Source organism: Paralichthys olivaceus, chromosome 2 (genome assembly GCF_024713975.1).
Source record: "Paralichthys olivaceus isolate ysfri-2021 chromosome 2, ASM2471397v2, whole genome shotgun sequence".
NCBI classification, from domain to species: domain Eukaryota; kingdom Metazoa; phylum Chordata; class Actinopteri; order Pleuronectiformes; family Paralichthyidae; genus Paralichthys; species Paralichthys olivaceus.
This window is the reverse complement of record NC_091094.1, coordinates 11,992,590-12,006,376: the sequence shown is the minus strand read 5'-3', so window position 1 is coordinate 12,006,376 and position 13,787 is coordinate 11,992,590. Positions and strand designations below refer to the sequence as shown.

Sequence of the window (13,787 nt, the reverse complement as noted above, 5' to 3'; positions counted from 1 at the left end):
ACTTCTGGAAAGGAGCTGCAGAGAAACTGGAACAAAATCCAATAACTTTTACAAGACTAGATGGATTTATGCACCCCCAAGTATTTCCTTAACCGTGAATGCAGCAATGCATTAGTTAGAATTATAAAACTTTCATAAAGGCTGCCTTACTAGAAAATGGTACTGAAATTTCACATGACTATTGACTGAGGCGGAAAGTACAGATGATTATTAGGGCCAGGTAACAGGAAAAAGAGGAGTTTTACTTTAGTCTTGGAATTTTAAGTTTATTCTTGACATTTCAGTTTAATTATTTACATAAAATAGAAAAAAATATTTCTCCTCCTTTAGTTTGACTTTGTTATCAGCATGTCAACTTCAACATCAACATTTCAACTTGTTCTTGAAATGCAGAATGGAAAAAATCGTTCTTATGCCTCTCATGCCAAATAACCTTCTGCGTAAAAAGTAACCAACTATTTGATCATTTTCTGAGGGTTTGAAACCAATTCAAGTTAAAATCAACAAGATTTAGAGCAGAGGGCTGCCACAGACTTTTTTCATTGCACAACACCTGTCAGGACTGTATTGGTGTTTACAAGCTGAACCAGATTGATGTTGTGTTGGACCTGTTGATACAAAACCTCATGTAATCACTAACAAACAAGCTCAACCAGCAGAGATATAATCATAATCAACCACCTATCTGAAAAAACCTTCACGTGGGTGTGCTGGACCTTCTGGCTTCTTGTTTTTGCTCTTTATATTGTGCAAACTATTCAGAATGGCATCATTAAAAAAAAGTGAAGTAAAAAGAACATGACTACAGTTAAATTAAAAAGCATGACTTTTTATTTCTTGAATGTATTGAAGTGGTGTATTTTCACTCTACCCAGCATGCCGCTTTGCTTCAGAGGTGAGAGACATTGCACAAGGCACTTTAAATTCTGCCACTCTGTCAGCATCGAGGCAGCACACATCGTTCCACTGGGGCTCCTTACAAAGAGAGGCCTAATATTACCACACAACCCCGTACAGCTTTACTTTAAGTACATTTAAGTCTTTAAATAGAATCATATATTCATACACGCACATCTCACATCAGTAAAAATCATATTAGCTTGATATTTGTACAGACCTGCTCAAACTGATGTGCGTAAATGCACAGTTTTCTAAAACAACAGACGTGTGTTTGAAGGAGGAAAACCTGATCATGCTAAGAACCACAGTTGTCCGGGTCGAGCTCGACAGGAACACCTGCATGTCCATGTCAGCCTTCTCCTGGCATGATTATCTCACTGTGTAAGAGACATTTCTCATTTTTGTGAGGCCTGTTTGACAGAATAAATCCTTCAACAGTTTTGTTCTTGACCCAAGATTAGTGTTGCAAACCTCTGGGTATGATCAGTCCGGTAATGCCTGAAGGGTAACATGTAGATGAGAAACTAGGTTCTACTCAGGGTTAATTTACAGCTTCACATTAAGTATAATGCCAATTACATTCCTTAAATTTGGTTCCAGAATTTCATAGTAGTAGTGCATTGTCAGGGTTTGTGAAAGAATCACAAGGTGAGAAAAGACATTGAATGACACAAGCAGAACAGTGCAGCACGTGACCTGTGACCTGAAGATACAAGTGCACATCATCACAGAGTGATGCGGTGTGGCATGACAGTAACATGGAGAACACAGCTGGCCCAAAAAAAGAAGAAGAAAAAAACATGTGCATTCTCAGCTCCTCCGGGATTTTGAGTGCTGGATGAGCCACTGAAGCGTGATATCTGAAATTAAAAAAAACATGCAGGGTCTGAGAATCTGTTCAGGTATTTCTAACTTGACACACAGTAGATACACAGTACATAGATCTCTGGTACAGATTTATATACACAGAACCCAACTGAACTACTGTTAATGACTCTCCAGACTAATGCAGCTTAACACAGGGGAGTAAGTTTGGTGTCTGAAGGCAAAGTGAGGCTGACACCAGCTTTTTATGTAAATTATAAACTGCAATATAAAGTAATTAGTGAATTAATGCAAATGCATGAATAAAACTTTACTTAATAATAAATAAAGTCAAATTTTAAAGGTGTTTCAAAAATGTAATTTTAACTAACCAATGTTGTCTTTCTCTTTGCAGGAAATGGAGTAGCAGCAGATCTCTCTGTCCTGAATAGCTGCCAGATTCCTGTGAGGGGACAGAGATGCACGTACAAGTAAATATGATGAGTATGCAGCCAGAATGATCATCAGTGTGATTCATCTGAAGCTTCCTGGAAACAGATCAACATGTGTTTTAACTTGACAGCAGAGGGAGCCAGTTCCACTTTTCCCATCGTCACCACACAGGTATGTTGAACTGGTGTCGAATTAAAAGTAGAAATTTGCAACATATAAAAAACAATTGAATGATATTGAAATATTAAATCCTGAATTCTTCTTCCAGTAAAATTCTAAGCAAGAATAACTAGGACCATTTGACAGTATCATAACAGTAAGAATATACAGTTCATTATTGTGCACAAAAAATTACAAATCTATATTCAGCTGTGATCAAAATGAATGTGTTCAGGACTTCGCGTGATGTCTGCTACTTACATTTTCTCAATGAGCTGCTTTTCATCTAGTGCAGTGGGAAGATCCCTTTTGTTGCCGAGCACCAGAATCTAAGAGCACAAACAAAACCCACAGAGTTTCGCATTATAGATGTGAAAGAGATTTTGTAAAAAGTGGTTTTAGGAGAAGACTTACAGGAATTCCTTGCAACTGAGGTTTGTCTAATAAATTATGAAGCTCGTTTCTAGATGCCTCCACCTTTTCTCGATCTGCTGCATCGACCATGTACCTAAAAATCAGCAACATTGAAACAGAGAGATTTGTATATTAACAGTGAAGTTCAACACCAACATCTTTTCTCTGTCATTTAAATGCTCTCACTTTCATTATCTGAAAACCAGAACTTGGATACTCACACAATCGCATTAACCCCCCGACAGTACCGCTCCCACATGCTCCTGAACCTCGGCTGCCCTCCTATATCCCAAATCTACAGAATTAAGAGCACAGCATCACATGACATTCCTGTTTCAAAGTGTCAATAACATTGCAAATGTTGCCTTCTTTTAAAAATCAATCTGCTGGTGTCAATTAATTAATATAAATGTTTCGATAACAGCATAAAAAGTCAAACTGGACCTTGATGGTGACATTTCCTTTAGTGACCTTCCTCATGTTGAACCCGACTGTAGGGATCATGTCTTCGCTGAAATGCCCCGACTGAAAAAAATGACATGTTTGAGTTATTTCTTAACTGTGAGACTTTTTATTACTGATGAGTAAGTGCATGTTAACAATAAATTAACTGGTTACAAAAAGTCACTTCACACAACAAGGATTTAATGTTCTCCGAATACTGAGTTAGTAAAAAAACTAAATAAATACTAACTAGAATGACACTCAGTCGAGCTCATACCTCTGCCAAGACCCAACAGTCCTCTATGGAAACCACATTTAAATTCACTAGGTTCAGATTTCTATTTGGATCATACATATCAGACCCCCAAACATGTTTGATTTTTTCACCAAGATCCATGAATTATTCTCTAAGAATTAAAGAAAATCCTGCAGCCGCCTGATCTGGATCTGCACCAAAATTTAAATGGATCCTTCCTTATAAAATAGTTGATTAGATTTTGTGTAATCCTGCCAATTAACAAACAATCTCTGATAAATCAGTTAGTAAAAGATGCAGCAGACTTACAATTATCTAACCATTAAAAAAAATGAGTTTTTTTTTTCTTGATTATCCATATGTTATCATTAAAGCATTTAAACTAGAATACACAAAATGTATCGTTTTATTTTAAATGACAAAAAACTTTATCTCCACACGTTCTAGCTTCTCTCAGTGTTCATTGCTGAGAAGGGAAGTTGGAGGAAAAAATCTACCTCAACACACAGAATCAGCAGCTTTCCCCTTTAAACTCACAAGCTGTTCTTACGCCCTCTCCCTGCCCTCCTTTGTAAACCAGGGAGCATGCACCGTCTGCTGTACACACATTTAACAGCACATGACTAGCTTGAGTCACCTGACGGAGCTAAGAGAAAAAAAGCGCAGCAGTCTCATGACTGAGGAAAGAGGAACCACCCCCACTAACCATTCACGCTCTCAAAAAACAAACTGTCGCTCGCTGACAAAATATTTTTTTCTCATTTCTACAACATGAAAGAAAGAGCAGAGTTTTGTTCCAACCCCAAACACAACTTCCTCCTCAGACACCTAAACCTTTATCACATGCTGAGCCTTCTCTGAGATTACATCTGACTCCTGAGTTTCCGTCTTTAAACTTCAATTTGATCAGTGTCGGTGATTTGCAGTCTCTCACATTCTGCTTAAATGAGATAAACATGAGTAGTAGTGGTTGCTGCCTGGTGAAATTACTTTATCAGTGCAGATCAGAGCTGAAACTAATGATAACCATCAATTAATCTGCTGCTTGGTTTCATTATAATGTGTTTTACTTTACTGGAACTAGTGAAAATTCCCACTCACAATTTTGTAAGAACCAAAATGACATATTTAAACTGATGCATAAGATCCACTTGAGATATGAGAAGCTAAAACCAATGACTGTTTAGTATTTATTTTATATAAAAATAACTGCTTATGTAATTAATCCTTTCATAAAATGATTTTAATTCTAATAGAGACACAGGATGATACTGCTGGAATCAAAATAAACGTTTTTGTAAACTTGCAAACACACTTAATAATAAAGACTAAAATAAGAGGAGAAACAGGACAGTCAGCAGACTGACACATTCTCAGGTGTTTGAAGGAGGAAACATCTTAAAAATGTCTTGGCTCTTGTCCACATTGAAATGTGACTCAGCTGCAAATACTTTCTTTCTCTTGACATGATTCCTTCTCTGCAGACTTTGGCAAAACACTTTTACAGTCAATCAGCTATGACTATTAGGATTGAGGGATTTATTTAATTAGTCACATGAACTTTAGTGAAATGTTAAGCAATGACAATTCCCCACAGATCTGGAGCATACTACAATAGAGATTTCATTTTAGTTAAAGAAAGCTGAATTGCTCCGCACTAGTGAAACACTTGAGATTAAAACTTACACAACCCAAATTCATCGTGGATTCCAAGTAATGTGCTAATCATTGTGAGAGCCATCCCCACCACAAACTGACTCTAATAACCGCAGGAAGGGTTGTTGCCTTTTTTACAATTTGCTGCTAAAACACTCCGGTGGCTGTGCAGTGATTGGCTAATGCAAATTGCTGCACCAGAAACACCAGTTTTGAGAAATCCCAGCGAGGTTGCACAAGAGAGACGCTCGGCCACGGTCGCAGGAGGACACCTTAAGACTGTATGTACCACACACGATCACAATCTGCCTTCAGATCAGCGTTAGCATCTGAGGTAAAGACACATTTCACACGCTCTCCGGCTGCACAGAGAACAGTATGTTTCTGGAGCTGTCATGTTTGTCAGCTGGTGAAACAGTCAACCCGACCTCAGCTCTCTCGTGAGGGTCTGGAGGTGTGCAGGATAAAAGTCCCAACAAAGCAGATAAACAGTTTCATGTTCACTTCGACGACTCTCGGGCCTCAGTGTCATGTTTGAGATTAGCATGCTAAGCAATCACAACACACAGGCGGTGTTAGCTAGCACCAGAGCAGTTAGCCCAGGTAACTTGTTGACACAGGTGCTTCTGCGGATGCTGTGAACACAACACAGTCACGTTACATGACTTCCGGACCGGGACACTGCGAGACAACCCAAACACAACACGAACACAACCACCCAGCTATTAACCCCCGGTATCCGCGAGGATGGTGTTAGCGCTGCCCTAGCAAGGTGGCTAACAGCGGCTGAGGACTTACAGCGATCACGTTTACAAATGTTGTTTTCCCCGAGTACTGGAGGCCGACCAGCGTCAGCTCCATCTCCTCCTTCCAGAACAGGGACTTGAACCAGTCCAGCAGCCGGTTTATGAGAGCCAGCATCTTGACGGCGGTGTTCACGTTTCCCCACGACCGAGTGTGAGCCTCCCTCCCTGTCAGATGTGGCGTTTTCCAGCGGGGAAGGGAAGTAGACTCGGACAGCGGCTGTCATATGACCTGTCAACACGGGCCCCACAGCGACCCCCACAGGCAGAGCGGGGGCTCACACAGCAGCTAAAGGGATAATACTGAAGACAACAAAACTATCTGCGAATATCTTGTGAAAAACATTACATGTAAGATGTAGGTATACAACATATAAAGACATAGTTGTATATATACAATATCCTTGCACTGTGCACCATCTGCAACAACAATTTAGCTTTTTTGTACATATACATAGCTTTTGTTATTGTCTTTTGTCCTTGTTCATCTCTATGTTTGGTTGTTGTTTTTTTAAACTGTTGTACTAAGAGAACAAAGGAAAACTGGAGTCAAATTCCTTGTGTGTGTTCACATACCTAGCAATAAAAGCGATTCTGATTCTGATATATAAAAATATGATATGTATATATTCTGCAGTATACATATAAAGCAGAAAGCAGAAAAAAATGTCTTTATGATTTTACAAGAGATATGGATAGTACTGAAGACAACAACATGTAAATATATATATATATATACATCTTCTGCTTGGCAGCCTAACTTATTATTATTATTATCATCAGTAATAAAAATAAAACCTTCCTAGGCCATAACCTGGACACTTTAATCTCTTTTACAGTCACATTATGGGGACCCTCATTCCTTATGGGGACAAAAAACAAGTCCCTATACCATATATCATGATATGAAGGCATGTTTAAAGGTTAATTTAAGTTGTTATTTAGGTTAAGGTTGACATTAGGGTTTGGGTATAGCAAGTAGCAAGTCTTATTACAAAACATGTCCAGGAAAATCTATGTAAGTCAATGTAATGTCCTCTGAAGTCATGGAGCGATGAAGACCAAACAGTTGTATATGCTTGTGTATGTGTGTGTGTAAGATATATATAGTAAACAGGGTTTGTTTCCTGTATTTTAACACTGTAAAACACACACACATGCATGTAATAATGATAATAATACAAATATTAACTTTATATGCATAGAACCTTCCAAAAATAAGCAAAATACAAAATCTTTACAAAGCAAGTATTATATATCAACGTTTAAAATCAATGACAAAAAAATAAAATGAGTTGGCGGAGAACATATTTGTATGTAAAAGAAACTTAAAATGAATTTTTCTTTTAGTATTATAGTATTTTAATATGATCTTTTTAATTTTAAAACAGTCCTCAGGTCAACTATTTCCGGGAGTTGGTGCTATCTCCAAAAGTGCACTGGTAATAGGTAACCAGTAAACTCATTTTTCAGCTTCCTGTCCAACTCTATTCTGTTTGTCCTCTAATCTTTTTTAGGTTTGCCTGTTTATGGGTTCTTTATATGTAAACATGTAACTCACAATATGTATACTATGAATGATCAAATTCTTTAGTTCGAGCAAACCAGTGTGGTCACGTCATACAAGAGTGGTGACTTCTCCCTGATGGAGTTTGTCAGAACAGCTACAGTCCTTGTCATCATCAGGAATACTGAACTGGAGTCCACACTCCTCTTTCGGCAGGGGAAAGTCAGCAGTGTTGGGGCAGACACTTTCAGGATTGTTATCTGAATCAAAGAGAAAATATGCAAAGGGTTTAGAAATCTGACAGTTCATATGCTTTAACAGATTTCCTCTTTGATTGCTCTATTTCATCTTTTCAAGTGCTGCTGGTTTTAAATGCACTGTATGAATAAATTCAGAACGCTGTGTGTACATTGTAAGTTTTGGTTTTTGAGGCAAATTTCCACAACAGACGAGATAAGTTTATCTTTATTGTCTCATCTTTTTGAATCTATTTATATTTTACTTATTATTATTATGTTATATAATATATTCATCCATATATTATAATGTATTTTTTATTTGATTTAAGGATTTGTTTATAAATATTTTTTCTACCAAATAATGTTAAAAATTGGGTTAAAAAATGCTATGAAAAATCTATACAAATATTTCATTGTAGTTTGTATTTTACTGCACACACAAGTCTTTTTTCTATTGACTGCCCCAATAGACGATTCATAATCTTTATTCATATTTCCCCATTTCTACATAAAGGATTTACATTTCATTTACAACAGCTAGGCTGAACAATATCTTCTTGTAGCAAAAAGCACAACAACTTTTGGAAACATGGGTGCATCCTGTAAAATGCAATGTCCATAAGAAGTAGTCATCACCCTTGAAAGTTCACTGTTTTAACATCTTAATACAAAATCATTGAGAAGTTCTGATTGGACTGGAGAAATGCTGCACTCACATTCTGTGCATGTGCAAATCAGTTTATCTTCCTTAACCAATTAGCTCCTTTTAAAATCTTTAAATTGACTGTGAAATGTAGCTGATGTCTAATTCACTGTGATAGCTTTACTAGTGTCCGTCAGCCACATTGATTTCAAAGTGTTTTAGCAAAGAAGTCCACATGTGTTGATATGTTTATTTGATATATGACATTTTCTATCAAAGCTTTTACTTACTTGGTTTATGCTTCCTCTGATTCTTTACAAACACAGTGGACAGAAACACAATGAAGCAGAGAGAGAGCAGCAGGAAGCTGATGCTAAGTATTATATGTGTGGAGTCTCCACTTCTGCTGAGCATCTGTCCTGAAACGTCATATCACATCATGTCAGTTCAATCCAATATTATCATTACATTTATCGCTGTACAGCATAACAAAATCGTTGTTATAGCAGTGTTATGCCATCAACAAGATTATCTGTAGATAAGATCATTCTGTTTACAGACCATGCACTATACAGACTGAGTTGTGGGTTTTGTTTCCTGGAAACTGTTCAGCAAGTCCAGATGTACTGCATCTGTCAACCACAGATAGATATTGTCTCTGTTCACTTCACTACTTTATAAAGAATCACTATCTGAGCAGGGGGAATAGGTCTCACCGTGTCCTGGGCTTGCAGGTTTCCTCTTTCACATCGAAATATTCATGAGCAGGACATGCTATGCACATGTAGGAATACTTAATCAAGCCTCCAACTGCTGGATTGTCTGCAAAGAAAAAAGTAAGAAAGACAGATTGAAAGAAAGAAAGGTGGGTAGATACAGTAGGTAGGTAGATAGTTAAGTAGATGGGTAGGTAGGTAGGAAGTAGGTAGTTCGGTAGGAAGGTGGGTGGGTGGGTAGTTAGGTAGGCAGGTATGTAGGTAGGTTAACATATTAAAATTATAATGAAATATTTATCAATTACAATGAGCCTGATTGTGTGTGTGTGAACTGACATTTCTAATTGTCAATAGCTAAACAATGTTTTCTTTTGGTTCGGAACACATGCAGTCTTACCTGTCCTTTTCACTGTCTCCCCCAAGATGCACTTATTTTTCTCACATGTTAAACACTTATTGTTAGAGCACAGGAAACCTTTGCCACACGAACAACGTGCATTTGTGGTTGATGTACATTTCTCAGCATAGTCTGTGGACAGACAAGAATTACAACCACATGATTTTCACTTGTTGATATTTTTCTTTCCTTTATCCACTGTGTTAAACCCATTGTCACTGACAGGTGTTGTATTGGAGATCACAAGAGCAAAGTTACCTTTTTCACATATAAATGAAATATCTTATCATTATCTTAGTCTCAGTCTTACCTTGTTGGCATCGCTGGCATTCCTCACATCTGTCAAAGCTATTGAAGTCGTCCGAGAAGTAGTCCTCAGGACAGGGGCTACAGACAGTCTTATTTTCAGTGCAGAATTTCTTAACATAATTACCTTCAATACAAGAAATAAATGCAGTCACCCACAAGAACATGGACAATATTCACTTACAATTAGATCAAGCAAAAAACAGATTAATTATTCAATCACATGTTTTACCTGGAGGACACTGGTCACAGCACAGTCCGTTGATCAAAGTCTGTTGCTTACCACAGCTTTTAGCAAATCCCAAAGTCCAAATACTCAGCATGTATGAAAGTGCAACTGAACGCTTCAGAGGAACCATCGTGACCAGTGTTTGGTTCCTGCTTACAAGGTTATATCTTGACTGTGGACTGCTGACGTCAGTGTGAGGCTGACACATCAAGCTGGTTGAGGAAGCGACAGACCACTGACCTTTATACTTTCTCTTTATTTGATTTATATAATCTACAAAATTCTCATAACTCTTGCTGGTATTTTCTGACTTAGTCCACATATACATGTAGTGTCATTGTAAAACAGACTTTATTTTTTAAATGGAACAATAGACCTTGTCTTGTCAAACAATTCATCATAATAAAAAATCTGTGATGGTATTTAGTCATTTAGATTGATCAATTAACAAACTTTACCTCTGAGACTTCAAAAAGAAACAACACACATAATAATGATATATTTTTTTCTATTGTCCCTAACTAAAAAAGGTTTAAAAATGCTTTACAAAATACATGAGAATAAAACAATTAAAATAAAAATATGTTTTGATTTAGAAATAAAGTGCTGTTAAGTCTAATCTCAAGCAAGGAGTTCCGGAGCCTGGTAGGTAGACCCTGATGGCAAAAGCCCAGTCCCCCTTACTTACCAGCCTTGACTTGGGAATTAAATAAGTGTTTGTTGAAAGATAACAATCTGGTTAATTTACATCTATCTACATTATTTCTGTGACAGTGTTGGAACAGATTGTGGTGGTCGAAACCATATGTACAAAGAATATGTTATATAATAAAATATTGGGAGCAGTTCCATAATTTTTTGGATTAGTGTTCTACACCTAAAATATATTTGCAGCATCAGTCATGACATTAAAAAGCCAGAAAAGTGAAACACATGCAAGTCTGCAGATGACGCAGTAGGATTTTTTTTGTTCCACCTAAAAACTCTGCTACATTTCAGCAAAATTGTAGCACGATTCCCAAACACCACTGGACTCTATGACCAGATATTACGGGGTTATTATGAGAAGGATGACCAAACACTGCTTTGCTTTTTTGTCACCCAAAGTTTAAGTTTAAAGCCACTAGTGGACATTGTGTAGTTAATGTTGCTGGGGTAAAACTGCATGATGATTTGTAAAGAAGTATTATTGTGTGTAATTATTGCGTGTAATGTGACTGGGTTTGTTGACATTTGGTGTGATGGGGTCTGGTTGGGGGTTTCCTGATTTATTGTTACTGCAATGGTTGTAAGGCCCACATACAGACACACCCCAAAAAAACGGAATAATCTAATAATCTATTTAAAAATCAATCATATGTAGCCCTACTCTTTTATCAGATCCTAGACAATATGTTGTGGGCTCCACCCTGAGAGCGTAGAACCATCAAATCATGAGTTTGGGTTGACTTCTTACCCATCAAGACTTCATGCTGCGCCACCAAAGTCATTTACTTCTTCTGTCTGTCACATGAAAGCAGTTGTTTTCAGGATGTGACGTAACCAAAGATGCACAACCATAGTCTGTGACGGTGTGTAGGTACAATTCTGTGATGTAGGGGCCCTGGATTTCCCTTTAAAGCTGTTTTGCATAAGCAGAACACACGCACTGTGGGCAGTGCGGTGACAGTGTATGGAAAACACATGCGCTGTAAAACTAAAGGTTATGACATCTGATTCCTGTGAACACCAACACTGAAGATTTATCTAATTTAAAATCAGTTACAGAGCAAACATGGCAAATACAGTGTTGTATATATCTCCTATTGAACTTTTCTGCCTTAATGTTATTTCTGTACGTAGAAGTGTGTTTAAAGGTCTTGGGGAGTTCGAGTGCATGTGTGAAAAAAATTTGCTTTTCGTGGCTTTGTCAAGTCTCGCCTCAAGTGAAGTCTGGGGGTGAGGGGCTGGAAACAAGCGAGCTTATGAGACCTCTCTTACAGTGACTCATAAGACGAATTGTCTTCTCCTCGCTAATGGCTCCAAGCTCAGGAGCTGCACTGTAAAGGCTTATGGATGGAACGTCCAAGTCCAGTGGCTAAAACTACTTGGCTGACTCCCAGGGGCGGTTCTTAACCAAGTAGTTATTGCATGTTCTATTTTGAAAACTATGTTTCTCGAATTTGTTTTAGTATATTAAACTTTAACTTTTGAATTTGTTGTCTCTAAAATGCTGTATGCCCTGGTACCTTGCACTGCTCATAAGGAATTGTAAGAAACTATCTGAAAAATAACATAAACTAAGGTTTTCATGAATACAATGTTTCCACTTGTGATCTGTAACAGTGATTGTCTGGAGGGTGAGGCTGTTGCCTAAAGTCACTATAACAAATGTTTATAATCAATAGCAGTAGGTAAAAGTAATATTACAAATAAAAACAATAATCTAAAAATGTTAAAAGTTGAAAATGTATAAAGTTAAATGGAAAAATCAGTTTGTGATCATTTATTTCAAGGAGTAAAGTAGTTGTATTCAACAAGTCAGCTACTTGTACTAAACCCTTCATGGAAAGTACTGTATCTCGTTTAAGCACAGAGTTTTTGTAAAACCACATGCTGACTTCCTCCATCACTGACATTTACTGAAACTGGTGGACTGTTTCTGGTATGAACTCTGAAACAAATCTCTTAGTCAGTTCCATCAGTTATTCATGGTCTCCGTTCACTTGGAAAATCCTCAAAAAACACTGATGCAGTAAATAAAGCAAAATTAGTATGTTGTATTTAAGTGCAGTTCTGAGGTACTTGTGCTTCCATTTTATGACACTTACATCTGTACCACTACACTTCTGAGGGAAATATAGTATGGCATGTATTTGAAAGCTTTAAGTACTAACACTAAAAGTAGATCGTGGACTTACGTGCCCAAATTAAAAAAGACAACATAAGTACATAAATTCACCAAAACTACACACTGTGATGTGAAATCTGTGGTTCTCAACCACTGATTGTCTTGTGAAAGCTGTGTGTGAGTTTCAGATGTCTATATACAAACAGGTTCCAGCTACTGTAAATAAACTTTGATTTCCTCTCTATAAACTTGTTTAATTCAAATAGAGATGTTGAAAAACTAAAAACGTATTTCCTTATATTTGCCACATGAACCTTTGGAGGGGCCTGCCTCCTGTAGGTAGTATTTATATTTTATATAGCACTTTTCTAATCTCTCAAACACTTAGCTTTACAACTTATCTTCTATTCACCCATTCACATGTGCATTCCTCCAATGGTGACACATGCAGCATTATGAGCAGTAGGGGTCAGTGTCTTCGACATACTAATTGGAGGAGTTAGGGTTAGGAGCCCTCTGATCTCTTGATGGCCACACCATCTCCTGAGCCTCCACCTTGTCCAAGTACGACCTGCTTATCTCACACTGATAATATTTTATTGTATGTTTACTTAAAGCTGTTAACTGTAAGAATATCTTTACATTTGTTGTCTTGGTACTTTTACTTATGGCGAGGAAATGTATAGAAATAAATAAGTTTTTAAAATAAGAAATGTCAGTTCATTTTTTTACTTTTCCTACTGGTATCTTAGAACTGGTCGAGTCAGGTACATGCTGGGATTTGAAGGCTTGTATATCTGATTCCTACAATAATGAGGATATTTTATGATATTAAAGTTATGAACAACACGAAAGCCCTCACAAATGTCAGTCTCTCCAATGGTTAAAATAAAGACGTGACAGGAAGTATTTTTCAGTTGGAAAAAAGAGGCACCACGAGGGAAATCCCCCAACCCAACTGAAAGCATGTTTTTGCCATGACTGTTTTCTTTACAGACATGATACCAGTGGAACAAAACTGAAAAACAAAA

At 37.3% G+C, this 13,787-nt stretch overlaps 2 protein-coding genes across 3 annotated transcripts; both read right to left on the bottom strand.

Annotated features, from left to right (window-relative positions):
• Positions 1 to 808: 808 nt before the first annotated feature.
• LOC109638648 (ADP-ribosylation factor-like protein 8B-A) lies at positions 809 to 7,656 on the bottom strand. Of its 2 annotated transcripts, none has more exons than XM_020101733.2 (7): positions 5,885 to 7,656; positions 3,175 to 3,255; positions 2,952 to 3,025; positions 2,731 to 2,824; positions 2,578 to 2,645; positions 2,097 to 2,167; positions 809 to 1,760 (listed from the first exon to the last, which is right to left on the bottom strand). In XM_020101733.2, exons 1-7 carry the CDS (start codon positions 6,005 to 6,007, stop codon positions 1,711 to 1,713), a joined length of 561 nt encoding a protein of 186 aa, XP_019957292.1. In that variant the 5' UTR covers positions 6,008 to 7,656; the 3' UTR covers positions 809 to 1,710. The 2 variants fall into 2 exon arrangements, with proteins under 2 accessions (XP_019957292.1, XP_019957293.1); XM_020101734.2 differs by lacking the exon at positions 5,885 to 7,656 and adding an exon at positions 5,117 to 5,267.
• tnfrsf18 (tumor necrosis factor receptor superfamily, member 18) lies at positions 7,057 to 10,123 on the bottom strand. The gene is made up of 7 exons (XM_069536106.1): positions 9,930 to 10,123; positions 9,702 to 9,824; positions 9,392 to 9,523; positions 8,995 to 9,100; positions 8,840 to 8,910; positions 8,569 to 8,697; positions 7,057 to 7,656 (listed from the first exon to the last, which is right to left on the bottom strand). The coding sequence occupies exons 1-7, from the start codon at positions 10,054 to 10,056 to the stop codon at positions 7,508 to 7,510; spliced, it is 837 nt and encodes a 278-aa protein (XP_069392207.1). The 5' UTR covers positions 10,057 to 10,123; the 3' UTR covers positions 7,057 to 7,507.
• Positions 10,124 to 13,787: the final 3,664 nt, after the last annotated feature.

Coding starts and splice junctions, on each gene's coding strand:
- LOC109638648 (XM_020101733.2), bottom strand. CDS start 6,007: ATGCTGGCTCTCATAAACCGGCTGCTGGACTGGTTCAAGTCCCTGTTC. Junction 3,026..3,174: donor AAGGAAATGTCACCATCAAG/GTCCAGTTTGAC, acceptor TTAATTCTGTAG/ATTTGGGATATAGGAGGGCA. Junction 2,646..2,730: donor CTCAGTTGCAAGGAATTCCT/GTAAGTCTTCTC, acceptor TTGTGCTCTTAG/ATTCTGGTGCTCGGCAACAA.
- tnfrsf18 (XM_069536106.1), bottom strand. CDS start 10,056: ATGGTTCCTCTGAAGCGTTCAGTTGCACTTTCATACATGCTGAGTATT. Junction 9,825..9,929: donor CTGTGACCAGTGTCCTCCAG/GTAAAACATGTG, acceptor CTTGTATTGAAG/GTAATTATGTTAAGAAATTC. Junction 9,101..9,391: donor GGAGACAGTGAAAAGGACAG/GTAAGACTGCAT, acceptor TTTTCTTTGCAG/ACAATCCAGCAGTTGGAGGC.